General features: G+C 41.7%; 1 protein-coding gene across 3 annotated transcripts in view; it reads right to left on the reverse strand.

The window, feature by feature from the left end:
* PRDM2 (PR/SET domain 2) overlaps window positions 1–19,199 on the reverse strand; it is a 101,179-nt gene that overhangs the window by 57,373 nt on the left and 24,607 nt on the right. For 2 of the 3 annotated variants that reach the window (XM_072156152.1, XM_072156153.1), the window contains exons 2-3: window positions 16,752–16,903; window positions 16,547–16,664 (exon numbers count right to left, since the gene is read on the reverse strand). In XM_072156152.1, the coding sequence (XP_072012253.1) occupies window positions 16,547–16,664; window positions 16,752–16,903 (270 nt within the window). The remainder of the gene's footprint in view (window positions 1–16,546; window positions 16,665–16,751; window positions 16,904–19,199) is intronic. The other variant, XM_072156154.1, reaches the window with a different exon arrangement.

Genomic DNA, 19,199 nt, shown 5'->3' on the forward strand with positions numbered 1-19,199 from the left:
GTCTATTTCATGGCCCATTGCAGTGGCATCATCCAGATAATCAACTTTGAAGTGAAATGTAATGTGGTTGTATAAATTCAAGAAGGTGGAAAGTTTAACACTGAAGTCAAGCTCTCCTCATCTCAAAATGACTGTAATTGATGGTGCTGCATCCAGACACATCACGAACCAGATCTCCTGAAGTTTTGTTTATGATATCAATCACAGGGGAGGAAGCATTCAGAGGCAGGGAGAGCTTGACTTCAGTGCTGAGCTCGCCGCCTCCATGACTTTATATAACCAATTTGCAGCTCACTTCAAAGTTCATTTTCTGGATGATGCCATCACATTGAGCAATGAAAAAAACATGATCTAGAAGGTGTTAAGCTGTTCAACTGCATACTTCTAGTAGTTTATTAGGTCAATTGATGACAGGGTCTAGGGTCTAGTTACAACTGTGACCTCTTTTAGTTTTACCACTTCTCTGAACTAATACACCATCTCAAACCATCAACATAGGATAGAGATTTGTGCCAAAAACGTATTTAGCTTACAAAAGTATGTTACAATTGTAGCAAACTCTCAGCTATTCACAAAAAAGGCCTAAAGCCTCACTGAAACTCATTTGTCATTAAAACTTCACTTTTATTGATGCTTTTAAAACTAATATCAAACTATAATATCCAAAACAAATTTTGGGTTGGACAAATTCTATATTCTATTAAAATTATGCAGGCCATCGTGGAGACTTTATTGTGTGATGCATCGTGGAACAAGGGCAACTGGATTTAAAGAGTCCTAGGATCTTAGTGTGTAATCCTTCTCACCACTAGGTGTCAGTGTAGTGCCGTTAGTTTGACGATAATTAGCAGTCTTATCCTTCTGGTGATAGAGCTACAATGTTGCAACTCTTGTTGTAATTGTTCTGTACATAAACATAGTATCCGTTCACTTAGTAGATGTACCGTCTCATACACACCAATAACCTTAGTGTCAGTTCTTTACGTACATGTATCGTCTCATGCACACTACTTTCCTTAGGTATCTACTTATGAGAGCCCAGCTGGCAGTTAGTCTTCACTGTCAACGGGCTCACTAATCTATACAGGCACTAAAGATCCTATCGATTCTAGGACTTTTGATGAGTTTTATCTATTCATTGTAGTATCGATCATTCTACACTGATCTCTCCCTCGCCTTCATTCACTCATTGATATTCACACACACACTGTGCCTGCTATCTAAAAACTTGTTCCACACAAACGCCCCCCCCCCCCCGACATGTTTCGCCACATTAGGGGCGTCCTCAGGGGTGCCGGGGCTAGAGTGTGCTCTTCCAAACGAAGCTCCAATTCTTAAAACCTCCGTTTGTGTCGTCATTGTACCCTCCCATTCATTGCCAGCCAATGGCAACTCCTGTTGCAGTTCGACCAATGGGGTTTCAATACATCTGACGAGTCCCATTGGCCACATCCTACCCAACTTGGAACGGAGGACCGAGGGCATGAATTTGTGCACGCCTCTCTCCCACCCTGCGTCTGCGCAAGGACTTCAAATCCCTCCAGCTTCCCTCTTGACGTTAACCGTTCACGTGCGCATGCGCGGGGACTTAGAATTTTCTCCAGCTTCCTTGATGGAACTTACCATTACACGCGTGCGCAGGGACTTAGAATTTCAACTCTCAGGTATGGGCACTACAAGAACTATATGGATATAAACTACAATACCTCACCGTTCCAGGGGATTTATTTGTCCTCGGGTCTTCCGAAGACTGCCATACTGTAGTATGGCAGTATATGGTAGGATCGATCAGACAACCTAGGGTTAAAGTACCCTAGGGAGTCTGAAAAATAGTATAAATAAAAATAAAAAAAAGTAAAAAAAAAAAATTCTAATAAAAAAAACTAAAATTTCAAATCACCCCCCTTTCCCTAGAACTGACATAAATATAAATAAACAGTAAAAATCATAAACACATTAGGTATCGTCGCGTCCGAAAATGCCCGATCAAAATATGATAACGGTTTTTCAATGCGTTTAACCCCGCAACGGAAAATAGCGCCCAAAGTCGAAAATGCACTTTTTTGCCATTTTGAAAAATATAAAAAAAATCTATAAAAAGTGATCAAAAGGTTGTACAGTCCTAAAAATGATATCATTGAAAATATTTTCAAATTTCGCAAAAAATGACACCACCCACAGCTCCGTACACCAAAGTATAAAAAAGTTATTAGCGCCAGAAGTTGGCAAAAATCAAAAAAATAATTTTTGTACAGGAGGTTTTCATTTTTGTAAATGTATGAAAACATTATAAAACCTATACAAATTTGGTATCCCCTTACTCGTACCGACCCAAATAATAAAGTAGACATGTCATTTCGGGCGCCCAGTGAAAGACGTAATATCCAAGCCCACAAGAAAATGGTGCAAATGCGTTTTTTCACCATTTTCATTGGATTTGGAATATTTTTCCCGCTTCTGAGTACATGGCATGGAATATTTAATAAAATAAAAATTTAAGGTACAGTATGGTAACATTTACAGTAAAATGGACGATGGTAATGTTGTTGTATGCCTTATGTTTATGAGCGACAGTTTTCCTGCTATACACCTGCATGTCATAAGAATTTAAATTAAAAAAAGGACCATGTTAAATTCAAATCAGATTTTTTTTTAACTTTTACCGGTGTTTTATATGCGTTGGAAAAGGGGTAGTCTTATACGGCGAATATATCTTAAACTCTATATTTTAACAGGAAAGTAGGGGGGTCGTCTTATACACCAGGTCGTCTTATACGCCGGAATATACGGTAATTCATGTGCCATATATAAATGTACCCACATAAAGATAATTTCTCATGAATTTAGCCCTTAGAAACGAGATATTCATTCTAGGATATGACCACATCTGCACTCTTCCAACATTGACCAGACATGCACTAGTGAGATGTCCGACCACCTGGATTCATTACCGTAGGATGGCTGTGGGATAGGAAGCGACTCCCAGACATTTCATATGCAAAAACAATTTGTCAATTTGCACAATCACTCCAGCAGTGGTGATCATAACAAGGGACGGATGTTTTCTGTTTCTATTTGTGATTCAAATCAATGAGAATTTTCATTCACACAGGTAGATTTTTTAAAATAACATCCAATTGAAGAAGTGTATGTGTACATATATATATATATTATATGGTAGATGAATTACAATTCACTGTAAATGCCCAGATGAGAATATGCCTTTAAGTGTCCCATAACATGTACATGCTGGTAACTGTTGGGGAGTCTCTTCAGTTTCTGATTAGGTCACACAGCTTTTCCAATGCAGGCAGTCCCCGGGTTACATTGTACATCCAGACCAAAACATTTTTTGCCCAAGTGACAATTGAATTTTTACATTTTTTGCTATATTGGGACCAAGGATTATCAATAAAGCTACATTACAGACACTTTACAGCTGATCATTGCAGTCTGGGACTATAGCAAAACATCCAGAGAGCTTCACCAGAGGTCACAGGGGTCCGTCTGTAACTATGGGTCATCTGTAAGTCAGGTGTCCTTAAGTAGGGGACTGCCTGTAAACACAATGGGACTCATTTACTTACCCGGTCCATTTGTGGTCCAGCGGCGCGTTCTCCGACGAGGATTCGGGTCTTCTGGCAATTCACTAAGGTCGTGCGCCCGATGTCCACCAGGTGTCGCTGCTGCGTCGAGGTCTGCCGGAGTTCACTATCCTATTCACTATCACTATCCTATAGCACGATTTTTCACGAATCTGTCGGGTTTTCCAACGGCCACGCCCCCCCCCCCCATTTTTTGTGGCATGCAAGCGGGGCAATTCGGCGCAAAACGGTAAAATTCGGAAAACCCTGCGGACTCGGACCCTAGGTAAATGTTATCTAAGCTTTACATTTATCCCAAAATATCCCAAGATCTCACCACTAGAGGGCCCCAGTGACTAAAAAAACCAATCAAGCACTGAAGTCTGTTTTGCTTGAGCATCTAATATGAGATAATTAGAGATGAGCGAGTATACTCGTCCGAGTATACTGCTCGGTCGAGTATTAGCATACTCGGACCGGCTCGCTGCTCGCATGAGTATCTCGCCGGCACGAGATCGAGCATTAAATTAATAAAAGACAGTGAAGAACAGTGTTTACAGTGCAGAATAACACATTACACATGTTTACAGAAGTTTTCCTTGTAAGAACACATTGAAATAACACTATTCTTCCCTTTGCAGGTGTTCGCACGTGTCTTCCGCTAAGTTAGGAGATGTGCACGAACATCTGGATGTGAAGAATATTGTTCTTTCAATGTGTTCTGCACTTAAATGCTCCTGTGTTCACTGTTTTCACTGTTTTTATTCTATTCTTCACATTGCAGGTGTTCGCGCGTGTCTTCCGATAAGTTAGGAGATGTGCGCGCACATCTGCAAACTGAAGAATAGAATAAAAACAGTGAAAACAGTGAACACAGGACCATTTAAGTGCAGAACACATTGAAAGAACACTATTCTTCACATTCCAGATGTTCGTGCACATCTCCGAACTTAGCGGAGACACACGCGAACACCTGCAAAGTGAAGAATAGTGTTATTTCAATGTGTTCTTACAAGGAAAACATCTGTAATGTGTTACTCTGCACTGTTCTTTTAGTGAAAAAATGCTTGGGTCTCCCATTGACTTTAATGGGGTTCGTTATTCGATACGAGCACTCGAGCAATTCAATTTAAAGAAGTTATCTTGTTTTAAAGTATTTTATATTTATGGCTCATGGAGGGGGAGATGAACATAATAAAGGATGTATGCAGAGCCCTTTCATCTGTGGTGTCGCCAATTACTGCACGGACTTTTTTTGTTTACAGAGGTCGGCTGTGACGACACATCGACAGGGAGAGCGCATGCTACAGGCTGTAGTGGCCAGGGCTGCTATCAGGGGGTAGGAATACTGGGACTCTAGTCACGGGCCTGGTCAGAAGAGTGGACCCATGCTCTGGAGCCCCAGTATTCCCACCATCGGCCTGATCATTTGTACTCAGATGTCTAAGAGATCATTTGTACTAAAGACTCATATGTGGCTAAATAGTTCCTATTTCTCATCCCAAAGAGAGCTGCCTGTTCCATAACTACAAAGCTGTATCCTGAAATTCCTGTAATGTAATGAATACAGGTACCTTTGCAAATACAACACAATGGGGGTCATTTACTAAGGGCCCGATTCGCGTTTTCCCGACGTGTTACCACAAATATTTCTGATTTGCGCCGATTTCCCCGGGATTTTGGCGTACACGATCGGATTGTGGCGCATCGGCGCTGGCATGCACGTGACGGAAATCGGGGGGCGTGGCCGAACGAAAACCCGACGGATTCTGAAAAACCGCCGCATTTTTTAAAAAAAATGTGTCGCGGAGCTTGCACTTACCTTCACTCAGCCCGGCTCGGTGTATACCAGCGCATTCCGGGGAACTTTAGCGCAGCAGCGCCACCTGGTGGACGTCGGAGGAACTGCCTTAATGAATCCCGGCAGACCCGAATCCACCGCAGAGAACGTGCCGCTGGATCGCGAATGGACCGGGTAAGTAAATCTGCCCCAATGTTACACAATAATGGAAGTTTATTATTTAGAGGGATTATTTAGTAAAGAAACAACATTTCCTTATACCTATAAGGAATTTAGAGCAAGAAGAGGAGGGTCTGATATGAAAGACAGTGGCGTACCAATTGCAGTCGCAGGGGGTGCGACTGCGACCGGGCCTGGGGCGGTCACTAAAACCTCTGCCTGGTTGGCGGGGAAGATGGGCGGCTATGTACGCGGGTTCTTGAGTCTAACTTAGCTGTAAGCTGTATCGGAGCTGTGCTCCGATACTGCTGAAGGCCATGACAGAGCAGGAAGTGACGCATGCTGACACTTCCTGCTCTGTAACTCTGATCACTGCAGCAGCGCACAGGACGGAGAGTAACCGTCCCAGCGCTGGTGCGTTACTACGTGTGTGCAGTTATTTATTGTTCCATGATGTGTACTGAGAAGCTGGAAAAAAAGATGGTGAAAATGGCGGAAAACACATTTGCCTCGCTGTCTTGTGGGCTCAGATTTTAATACTTTCTCTGTGCGCTCCAAATGATTAGTCTCCTTTATTCTTTAGTTCGGTACAATCACGGTGATACCAAACTTGTAGGTTTTAGTGTGTTTTAATATTTTTCAATAATTAAACTGCAATTATTTTGAATAATTAAAACAGTGTGTACGAAAGGAAAAAATTGTTTCGCCATCTTCTGACGCTGATAACTTTTTCATATTTTGGTGTACAGAGCTGTGTGATCTGTCATTTTTTGCTAAATGAGCCGGACATTTGGCTATTTTCCATTAAGGGGTTCACCGCCAGTATTAACCATTTTTAGATTTTGATCTGGCATTTTGGGATGCAGCGATACCTAACGCATTTGTGATTTTTACTGTTTATTTAGTTATACATCTTTCTAAGGAAAGGGGGGGGGATTAGAATTTTTAGGTTTTTGCAGTATGTGGCATTTTTACATAGGATTCATTACAGTGAGCCACTGGTGCATTGGTTCTGACGCAGGACCGAGGCTGTTAGGCAACCAATCGCGGCTCCCAGATGATGTCACAGGGAGCAGCAATCTCAACAAAGATGGCGGCACCCTCTTCATAACTCTTCATTGCTCTGTACGGTGCAGAGTGTGAAGGAGATATAAGTATGTAAATGTGTGTAATTGTATGAATAAGTTTGTACAAATATGTATAGATTTTTTTTTCAGTCTCTCATAGTTATGCCACTGACGAAAGGGAAACACTCAGCAGAAATTGGCCTAGTTTCAGTATGTCGTCAAACAGCTTAAAGGGAACCTGTCAGCACATTTGCACATATACAGACTGTAACAGGTTCCTACAAAGCTCTTTCCATTTTCCCAACCAATGATCTGTATGAGAGCTTGTTTTCTGTGTAACAAATTGCACTTCATAGTGACGGTAATTAATATTCCATGCCGTGTACCGGGAAGTAGTAAAAAAAAATCCAAATGTAATGCAATTGGTGAAAAAATGCAAAAAGCACCTCTTGGAAAAATGCATTTTCTTGTGGACTTGGATCTGATAAAATATATAACAATATACCTGTGTCAGCCTACAACTACTCCAATGAATGAGATCAGGTGATTTTCCAGCATGACATACTGTAGAAACGTGTGGGAATGGCAGAATAACATTTCAGATCTTCTGAGAATTACCATGTGCTTGACCAAACCAATAACACAGTGCGCTCTTCTACAATCGTAACCTGTTGTTTCCACTAAGTGGATTATCGCACTCCTGTTTTCATCATAGTGGGATTGAGATAATCTTTCTTCTATTTAGTGAGGTAGAAGCATCAGTCACAGGCTTACACCTGGCTCGGCTCCTGATATTTCTACTCTCTTGGGTATTTTTGACATTCTGAGAGTTGACATTGTTAGACCTGGCTGTATTTAAAGCCTAAGGGCCAGGGGGGAGTTCTACAAGTCTGTTCACAAGGCTCCAGGATGGCTACAAAATGCCCAAGGGATGAAATCAGCCAGAAGTTTTTCTTTGGCAAAGCAACCATATTTAGTCTGTTTAAATACTCACAGGAAAGAAGAACTTAAAAAAATGAATTTGATTATAGGGTTGTCCATGTTTTTTATTGAGAGGCCCTCCTGCAAGCTTGGCACCCTTTGGCATGCATGAAAGCTAAGCCTGCAGTTACAATTTATGCCCACTAAACTGAGAACAGAGCCATTTGTTTCCTTCTCCATAAACTATGTTATTTTTATCAGTGGTGGGCCCAAAGTTAGTCCCCCAGAATCTGGGGTGTAGGTGTTGCCCCATTGTTCCTGTGAATCAGTACTGCTAGTTACTGAACCCAATATGCTGACTCTGGGCTAAGGACCACCCCCCTGACAGTTGGAAGCCCAATAAGTATATTTGGGGACATGTATCATTACCTCCCATCTTGTAAATGGTCTATGTCTATTATTTGAATTGTGTAAATTATCATGGGTGTCCTTGGTGAGTGTTAAATTTACTCCTCTGGTTTGGTTGGAGTTTGTTGCACATTGTGCCACTTTGTGAGAAACTTGTTTATTAAGCCGCTAGTCACTCTGACTGTTGGCGCAAAGTTGCGAAGATCTTAAATTCTTATATAGTTGTTGTAATGTAATTTTTGTGTTTTTTTTTACTTTTTTAAAGTTTTTGTAATGATAGAATTAAAAAAAAAATGTATGGATACCATTCTTTGATAGCATATTGAAAATATTTAAATAATTCCTTGTATAGTAATGGTTGGGGTAAGTAATTACATACACCAGTTGCAGTTAATAGATTTGACATTTCAAGGCCCTGCGGAATTACCTCACATAAACATACACCTCCTATTCAAGTCACTTACAGTTTGCAGTTCTGTGTTGGAAAAGTTGCAAGTAATGTAAGTACTTTGTAAGTAATGCCAACTGCACAAAGATGCACCTAAAACAAAGGGCAATGATAAATGTCCCCCATTGGGTGATAAAATGGGGACAAAGAAAAAGATTACACTGCATAAAAACATGTCATGCATGTTGGAGCAAAATTTTCTCATCTATAATTCCCTCTTTTATGTGAAATTTCACCCCCTTACCTTTAAAAAAAATTCCTTCAAAGTTATGTGAAAATTAACAGTGATGAGTCACGGAGGGGGGGGGGGGGGCAATTGTAGTTTCTGTAGTTTGCAGAAACATGGTTTAGGTATAATTTTAAAGAATGGAACATTTAATCTTGAAGATTGTAACAGGCTAGTAGTTCTGGCATCTATTAAACTGGAGATACAGGGAGTTAACCCTTTCCCTGCCAAGGACATCCTCACAGGGCCGTACCTTATGGCCAAGAAAGTATGAGATAAGTCCAGTCTTCAAAGGGCTATAACTTCAGCTTTGTGGTACCTAGAATCTCACTTCTTTGAGAAGAGAATCTCCTCTTACATACAAATCTAAAATTTTGTTTCAAGGTGCCAGGAAACGAGAGGTATTTACTTTAAAGTGAACATTTAAAGTGTGAACTGGCACTTTTACAGTTGATGTCGGTTTCCTTGTAGCTAGAAACACAAAGAAACAAAAAAATAATCAGACTCCCCCCGACAAGGGGTAAAGACCCTTCTGTCTTCCTGCAGTTTTTCCATGCTGGGCATTAGTCCATAGCCCTACTCCCTCTGACCCCAATGCACCTGACGGCAGAGCCCCCTGGCCTGGCGTCTCATCTGCGTCCTTACCTCCCCCAGAGGATTGGGATTGGAAGGCTCATATCATGGCAATACCTACCAGAGAGGACTTGAAAGATCCCCTTGGAAAAATTAGAGGCCTCCCATAAAAAAAGACCTGAAAGTTATCATGTCTGATTAAACATGTGGACCATAGAGTTCTGGAGGAATGCCATGAGGGCCTGTGTGACACTGTCCATTCTCATCGGGAGCTTATTGTATATTTTCCCAACACACTCATGTATCATTCGTGTTCTGGAGGATCTGGTGGCTTTTGCCGGGGGTTCATGTATCATCTTAGCGGGAGACCTGAATGTCCCCTAGATCCTCTATTGGACACGTCTGAGGGCAAGTCTTCCCTTTCTTTTGCAGCCATCAGTAGACTAAAAAAGGAGATGCCAGACTCCAATTAGTGGACCTATTCCAAGTCTTACATCCCACCCAGAGAGATTAAAGCCACCATTCTAACATCCATAAAACGTAAAGTTGCGTGGACGTCCTGTTGGTATTTTCTTCTTGATCTCTAGCTCTATAGATTCACTTCTAGAGTCAAGACCATGCAATTTGCCCGCACTCGCCTTCTCAGAAACATTTCTCTTGGCGCCTCAATGACCAGCTTTTGAAGTATGTGGTTTGTTTGCCAGAGATCAAGAACATTATTGATAGGTTTAAGTCCTTGAACTCCATTAACCCAGTCAATGCCCCTATCATGGGGGAGGGTCTGAAATGTGACCTCCGTAGGGTATTTATGTCACATTGGGCTGGGTTTAAGAGGCAAAATGCCTTTAATTTGAAGTCCCTTTTTGTCACTCCGGATTCGTTGAAGTTATCCGATCTATGTTGTTTATTAGACATATTGTGGGCAGAGATATCTTCTGTTAGGGTTAGCAGCAGCAGATCCTGCAGATCAGAAGACCCTTTGTGCTAGGGATCACTTACATTATGGGTTCTTTGAATATGGGAATAAATGTGAGAGGTGGCTGCCCAGAGCGTTGCATCCATGCTTAATGTCTTCTAGAGTTATGACCATTAATTCCCCCTCTAAAGGTGTTTTTCAGGCACCCTCCGATACTCTTGAAGGGGTCTGACAGTTCTATGCTTCCCTGTACAAGCTTTATGTTCCAATAGGTAAGCCGTCAATGTCTCCACTCTATCTGAATTTGCTCCAATGCCTATCGCCAAGCCAGTGGCCTGGGGTCTGGAGGATGACTTTACCCCAGAGGAGCTTGCCCAGGTTGTTAAGGATCAAACATTTTGGCAAAGTCCTGGCTCTGATGGGTTTTCTTCCAGATTCTTTAAATTCCAAAGCCAAAACATTGCAGACCCGCTTCCAGTCTCCTATAACAAAATTGCGAGGGACGCTTGTGTTCAGGACCAGGCGATGATGGCAAATATAGCCGTTATTCCCAAACCTGGGAAGGATGCTTCCTACTGTGCTCATTTTTGGACCATCTTCTTATTAATATAGACCTTAAAATTTAATCCAAGATTATTGCAATGCGACTTCAGTCTCTGATCTCGGTTTAATTCAAAAGTGGGGTTTGTTCCGGGTAGGCAAGAGAGGAACAACGCATTTAAATGTTTATCCTTGATGGGGCTCGCCTCCAGGGAGTTCCTTTGTGCCGTCTATCTGTCCATGACGAAAAGGCTTTCGACCACCTAAGCTGGGACTTTTTGGAGGTCAACCTTGCGGTACATAGGTTTGGGGCCCCACATGTTGTCATGATTTATGGCCTTGTACTCCCACCCTACAGCCATGATTCGGATTAATGGTAGTCTTTTTGCTCCATTTCAGATTTGTAACTGCCCACTTTCTCCGCTTTTATACACTCACCGGCCACTTTATTAGGTACACCATGCTAGTAACGGGTTGGACCCCCTTTTGCCTTCAGAACTGCCTCAATTCTTCGTGGCATAGATTCAACAAGGTGATGGAAGCATTCCTCAGAGATTTTGGTCCATATTGACATGATGGCATCACACAGTTGCCACAGATTTGTCAGCTGCACATTCATGATGCGAATCTCCCGTTCCACCACATCCCAAAGATGCTCTATTGGATTGAGATCTGGTGACTGTGGAGGCCATTTGAGTACAGTGAACTCATTGTCATGTTCAAGAAACCAGTCTGAGATGATTCCAGCTTTATGACATGGCGCATTATCCTGCTGAAAGTAGCCATCATATGTTGGGTACATTGTGGTCATAAAGGGATGGACATGGTCAGCAACAATACTCAGGTAGGCTGTGGCGTTGCAACAATGCTCAATTGGTACCAAGGGGCCCAAAGAGTGCCAAGAAAATATTCCCCACACCATGACACCACCACCACCAGCCTGAACCATTGATACAAGGCAGGATGGATCCATGCTTTCATGTTGTTGACGCCAAATTCTGACCCTACCATCTGAATGTCGCAGCAGAAATCGAGACTCATCAGACCAGGCAACGTTTTTCCAATCTTCTACTGTCCAATTTCGATGAGCTTGTGCAAATTGTAGCCTCAGTCTCCTGTTCTTAGCTGAAAGGAGTGGCACCCGGTGTGGTCTTCTGCTGCTGAAGCCCATCTGCCTCAAAGTTCGACGTACTGTGCGTTCAGAGATGCTCTTCTGCCTACCTTGGTTGTAACGGGTGGCGATTTGAGTCACTGTTGCCTTTCTATCAGCTCGAACCAGTCTGCCCATTCTCCTCTGACCTCTGGCATCAACAAGGCATTTTCACATAACTGCCGCTCACAGGATGTTTTTTCTTTTTCGGACCATTCTCTGTAAACCCTAGAGATGGTTGTGCGTGAAAATCCCAGTAGATCAGCAGTTTCTGAAATACTCAGACCAGCCCTTCTGGCACCAACAACCATGCCACGTTCAAAGGCACTCAAATCACCTTTCTTCCCCATACTGATGCTCGGTTTGAACTTCAGGAGATTGTCTTGACCATGTCTACATGCCTAAATGCACTGAGTTGCCGCCGTGTGATTGGCTGATTAGAAATTAAGTGTTAACGAGCAGTTGGACAGGTGTACCTAATAAAGTGGCCGGTGAGTGTGTATTCTAATTATGGAATCTCTGGCCAATACCATTAGGTCTGGGTGGGTTGCAGCTTGGCAGGGTCCACCACAAAATGGCTGTTTTTGCAGATGACCTACTACTTTATGCCACCCAACCCCATATATCTCTACCTGCAATTCTGCAGGTAGTATGAAATGTTAACCTCCCAGCCGATAGTGTGGCTACATTACATCATAACTTACCCTTTAAGTGGGCTGCAAATTCTTTTAAGTATCTAGGGATACAAGTTCCCTTAGATACTTCCTACCTCAACTACCAACCGCTTTAAGCATCAGTGGAAAAGGATCTTCTTTCTTGGAAGTGACTCCCACTCTCATTGTTATGAGAATAGGCATGATAAAAATCGACATATTGCCCCAAATACTTTATATTTTTCAAACAGTCCCTCCTAGCCTGATGCCTTCCTTTTTGTTACTAAAATATGGGGTCTGATTATTAGTTTTGTTTGGGCAACTTTCCGATCTCACATGTCCTGTACTCTCCTTACCAGGCTGAAGGATCAGGGGGCGAGTCTTCCCGTCATTATGCTATACTACAAAGCTACACTTTTGGCTTGCATGGTGAATGCGGTTGTGGGTTCATCCTCCAAACTCTAGGTCACCTAAGAAGCCTCTTTTAATCTTTTTCCCCCATTAGCTACTATGTGGTTATCAGTAAATCAGCCTAAGGAATCTTGGTATGGGATAGGATATGGAGGAGGCATAATTTAACAATGCTCCCGGGACCATTCTCCCTGCTGATCTAGGTTTCCTTTAGGAGGCCTTAACCCGCAACTATTCAGTTTGCCAGAAACATATGTACTCCAGGTTCGCCATGATCTTGAGGGTCGCGATCTTCAGTCTTTAGACGACTGTTTCCTAGAGGGTTTGAGTTGCAGTAGATGGTTTATGGCTATCCAACTCAATGGCTTCATTTAGTCCTTGGGCCCAGTCCTGGCACTTCCCCGTTACCTTACCCCCTAGAGCATTTACTCTCGGCAGCTAATGCCGCTCAGCACTTAGTGATCTACGGATGACTACTGGGAGACAAGAAATTGGGGGTCCCATACAGTCAGGCTTAGAAGAGGGAGTTAAACCCCTGAGGATTGTGACAAATCAGCTGTCTTGACGCATAAACTTGCATTTTCTGTGCAAATACAGGAAACCAACTTTAAGATAATCTCCAGATGGTACTGAACCCCTGTGAGTTTGTGTAAGATGTTCCCTACTGTTTCCAAAATGTTAAAAGGCACAGAGCTCCATGTTAGAATATTTGGTGGTCGTGTCCTGGGCTTAGGGATCTGTGGAGAGCAGTGGATGACCTTTATAACAAATTGTGGTCTGCTGACTTGCCTGCCACACCAGAGATTGCACTCCTCTCTATGCGCCCAGGTTCCATTTCCTCGAGACATTGATTGTCTGCAATGAGACAAATTATCCTAGATTACGGAAATCTACAACATTTCCCACTAGAGCCCAATGGGTCAAGGCTTTGAACCATATCATGAGGATGGAGGAGATGAGAGACACATAACATCTAGTAGATTTTCAGATTTCTGGGTTTATTATGATTTGGTCTCCGTGGATTGACTTGGATCTTGGGGGGTTTACTTTATCTCTGTGGGCGCTGTATCCCTATAGTAAGCTCTTATTCCTGACCATGTAACCATGACGTTGATGGATATTTTTCTTTTCTTCCCTTTCCCTCCCCTCCCTTCCTCTTTGTTCCTCATGTAGTTCCATGTTGTCTCCTGTAATTTCCCTTCTTGTTCTTTCCTTTTGTGGTTTCTTGATCATCTCTCATTTATGTCACCACTGCATGCTCCATTTATGCCATTCTAAGTGGGCATTTGCCTGCTAGTATAGTTTTGTTTTATTCCTTGAAGTGAGAGTGTGTATTGTGATGATTGCTTTCTTATGTTCATTATTGGCAATATTCCTTTATTACCAATTTCCACTTCTGGGAAAATTGTCTTATGTATTATGAAAATTTAATGCGAGTGACCAGCACCTTTGTATGTTATATACATTGATTAAATGCATTGACAGGAACAATCTGAGCGCACACTTGTAATATATTGAGTGAAAACTTTTCTAATGTAAATTGAGGAAAACGATAAACATTCAATCCTCTTTGCCTAATGCAGACAAATTTTACACCGCAACCCAGAACATGTCCAAAAAGTTATTTGTAACACAAAACACAAACACATTTCTGAATAAAATTTTTATTCCACACCATCCTTTATTATAATCACCTATGTTATGGCGTTCTTACTTAAGTGCTTCCGGTATTGTCCTGCTAATACAATGGTGCACACATTACACCCATCTCATTTGCTCGGTTTATGGATATCTAGTTATTTATTTGGGTTACTATTGTCTAACGGAGTATACAATAAAATATACCTGTGTGCAGCAAAATGCAATTTTCTCCAAAACTTGTTTGGCGCACCCCATAAATTTAACGTTCCCTTTGCTGCCACTTTTTGTGTATACACACACACACATATGTGGTATGTATGAACTCCTCAAATTGAACTTTTTTAGTCTGGATTTGTACATGTGGAAATTTAGAATTGTCATGAAATTTTTGCATTTTATCCCAGTTTGCTGCAAAGTTGCTTTAGTTATTTTAGCATTTTTATGAGTATAAATTCTTGTTGATGTTGTGCTATATACAAATCTGCTCACTTAGTGTTATTATTTTTACATCCCTATTTGTGCATAAATATCTGGCTTTGATGTGAGTTTTATGTAAAATGGATCTTTTCAATGCATTTTCTTTTTAATAATTTGTGTTTGTCACAAAGTTGCATGATGGTGTTGCAGGCTGTCCACTGCCTGGTTGTCTGCTTTAAAAATATATAAGTTTTAGGGTTGTCTTTCTTCTTAATCTGTTTTATTGCTATATTTCACAGGTTGTTTATAGCTGTAAAGCAGATTTTTGGTTATTTCAGTTTTAGTGATTTTATCCATGTGCACATATAACTATGAAGCTATGTGAACACTACACATGTTCATCTATTACATTTTGGTGATGTAAAGTTAATTATTTGCTGTTTGGGACACATTTTGCATTTTTGCAAGTGTCTCCTTTCAGAAAATACATGGCTTGTTGAGGATTAGTACAATTCTTTATGCTGTAATTTAGTAACAAAATTTTCAGAAAGGCCTGGCAGGAAAAGACATAGTTGACAATCAAATTCCCATCTTTTAACAGTTAGCTCAAAGAAACACAGTCCTGATGCGATCTGATGGGATTATTATCCTTAACATGATACCAAAGGCACATTTCTAGGTACCACAATACCGAGGATAGGGGTGACTGCACTAACACTCCTCCTGCAACTTGACTTGTCTCAGCTAAGGATATATTGAAGGATATTTTCTATAGGTAAACCGGTGATATTTCACATAAAATAGGAAACTCTGGAAAGGACATTTCATTTACTGAAGTGGCAGGACATTTCATTACTGAGGGAGGATACATGGGGCATTTCATTACTGAGGGAAGCTGCGGGCATTACATTACTGGGGGAGGCTGCAGCCATTACACTACTGGGGAAGCTGCGGGCATTACATTACTGGGGGAGGCTGCAGCCATTACACTACTGGGGAAGCTGCGGGCATTACATTACTGGGGGAGGCTGCAGCCATTACACTACTGGGGAAGCTGCGGGCATTACATTACCGGGGGAGGCTGCAGCCATTACACTACTGGGGAAGCTGCGGGCATCACATTACTGGGGGAGGCTGCAGGCATTACACTACTGCGGAAGCTGCGGGCATTACATTATTGGGGAGGCTGTGACCAATGCTTTCCCACCCTAGGCTTATACTTGAGTATTTGTGGGAAAATTAGGGGCCTTGGCTTATACTTGGATCAAATTACTCAAGTATATACGGTAATCAGAGTAGAGTTATTAATGTTGCCACCAAGTGTTTAAAGTGTAAAGCATCTTTCGTGTCCACATATTAATAATCTGTGCTTGTTGCAGAGTGCCGCAGCCTCTTTAATCATCTAATAGGAGTCAGTTTCCCCTATTTGTGGTCAGTAATATTAAAGACCCCTCCAAAAAAATAAATACTTTTAAATTTTATAAAAAGAAATCCCAAGAACTATACCGTGTTTTATGGGATTTCCACTACCACTTCTTTAACCAGCAAGTCAAAATTCTTGACAAATATTTCCAATATTATTCCAGCAAGCTCTTGGTTTACAAAAATGATTACAACTTTTATTGACTTACCCAGTCGCAACTTATTAACAGCAGAGGGGGCGAGCACTACTTCCTCAGGAAGCCCTCTATGAACATGTTCAGGCACTTCTAGCAATGTCTCCACTACCTCTGGAGGTTTTACTGCATCCTACAAGTCAAAGCATGAACACACAAGTCAGTTCCAATTTCTAAATCAGATATTTTATCACAAGCCCCCTAGCAAAGTGCACTGTACCTGAATAGTAGAAGATTTCTGTCTCCCTATCCATTGAGCACTCATAATTACGGAAGACCTTTTCAGCTCACCTAACTCATATCCAAGCCCATCATCTTCCATGGAAAAACTATAGATCGGATTTTCCTGAGACTGTTCCTCTGTTATTTCTCCTGGTAATGTATGCATATAATTATAACTGGGTACTACCACTTCCATTAGAAATTAGGCTTTTCCATGAACATTTTTTACATATTTACATTTCTGATTGGTGGAATCCGACTGCTGGGTATCCTTTTGATTAAGAGATCAATAGTTATGGAAACTGAATATGGTAGCAGGATGCATCCTTAACATTCCGCTTCATCAAAAAGAGGGAACTGGAACTCAGGATAACTTTGGAGACAACCCCTTGAAAGAAAACCTACCACCAAGGATCTACTTATTAAGGTAGACCCGCTGGAAGGTTCCTCTTATCTATAGTAGTATAGCTCTTTTTAGGTCTTTAGTTGCCCAAACCTTTTATAATTTTGAATGCCCTCAATATGCTAATTTACTAAGGAGGCTACTGAATTGTGGAGTACACGCCCCATTAGCCCCTAGAGTTCCGCTTACCAATCCAGCTTGTCCAACTCTGTGCTGTACATCTATGGTGTGGACCTTATGGGTTTAAAGAGGGCCTGTCACCAGATTTTAACCCCCCCTGACTGACAACACGGGTTACAAGTCCTCCCCACATCACCTAAAATTAGCTACCAGTGGGGCCCTGTAACTTAATTACAGACATTTTTCCGATATGCACATTAGCTTTTGTAACTCATGTCTGGGGGTATGTATGACTATTCTCTCTCTCAGGCTGGCAGTGAAAAACGCCCCATTATTCTGACTGAAATATCTGTGTCTCTTCAAAATACTGCCCTGCCTCCTTGTACTGAGGGACTGTCTGATAATATTCAACTAAAGACATATAGAGCTCCTATGTACAGATTGGAAATATTGTGTCAATCTTTTTACACAGTGCCTTGTGTTACATTCATGTGACCAGAGTGACATCATCGCAGGTCCTTTAGCCTTCTAATAATAGCAAATTGTACACCATGTATGTGATCACATGAAATCACAGAAGCCTCCATGGAGGATGAGGAGTAGAAGTCCAGTTGTGGACAGTTGTGACATCATGTGGTCAGATACATACATGGGGTACAGTTTGCTAATGTTAAGAGGCTAAAGGACCAAAGATGATGTCACTCTGGTCACATGACATGAACTGTGACCAGTAAAGAGGCATAAAACATGGGGAGCATTAGATGGGAGAGGCCGGATGAGCAGGACACGCTTTCTTTGATGCCAGGTAATATAAATATAAAAGGTGATTTATGTAGATGTAGGCAAAAAGATCGGGGCACTTAAAGGAAATCTACCATCAAAATAAAACATAATAAACCAGGGACACTTACTCATATATCCAGGCACTGTAACTGTGGTAATCTTTTTATACAGTATTTGTCATCCATTGCCTCCTTCCTTCTAAATACAACTTTTAAAATCATTACTTATGAGCTCCTGCGGGTGTTACCTGAGCCACTCCGTGCTCCTCTTCCCTCTCCCTGATGTAATCTCAAGGCAGCAGAGGAAGATTCAGGACACAGTGGGATTGGGGAGTGCTCTTGCACAGTGTAACAGCCTGTGAATCTGCAGCAAGGAGAAGCTCTGTTAATGTTCCCAAAAGCCCTTGATTTTAAAAGGAGGCCATGGATAACAAATATAAGTTCTGTGTGTAACTGTGCCCCTTAGTTTAAATGAGACATCTGCAGGACCTTTTACTTAAAGAGCACCTGTTACCCATAAATTTGGGTACTAAAGTAAGCAGCTCCTAGTGCTAAAACAAACGCTCTCAAAGTGGTCTGGCGTATTCATGAGGGGTCGGGGTTATGGGTGGGATTAGGGGCGGTGTCTGCCGCATGACGCGCAGCAGTCACCGCCGAGCTATGGAGTGAGCCGGGCGGTCCAGGGAAGAGGCAGTGCCCTCATGAATATGCAGGACCTCTACTATAGTAAGCAGCTCCTAGTGCTGAATTTCTGAATGACAGGTCCTCTTTAAATCCTTATAACATGCAATATCCACATTTTATATGTAAAACTTTACTTGCAGAGAATAAAAACAGACCCCAATTTCCTCCAATGTGTGTTTATCAAGTTGTAAAACCTGTAGGTGGGAGGAAATCAATGCACCTTCATTGCTGCACATCATCCCTCATATATCAGCACTAAGTGAATACACAAAGCAGGACCCCAGCGGCCGAGGACCCTTTTCCCAGAATTTTGTGATGTGTTTGTATTGTACGTCACTAATCCGAAAATGAATAGTGTAAAAATTACTGCTGACAGGAAGAACGTTTCTGAAGAATGAGAAATCAATTACAGATTTTGGGAAGTTATCTAGATTTAAAAAAAGACCTATCAGCATAT

The sequence above is a fragment of the Engystomops pustulosus genome, chromosome 6, assembly GCF_040894005.1.
Source record: "Engystomops pustulosus chromosome 6, aEngPut4.maternal, whole genome shotgun sequence".
NCBI classification, from domain to species: Eukaryota; Metazoa; Chordata; class Amphibia; order Anura; family Leptodactylidae; genus Engystomops; species Engystomops pustulosus.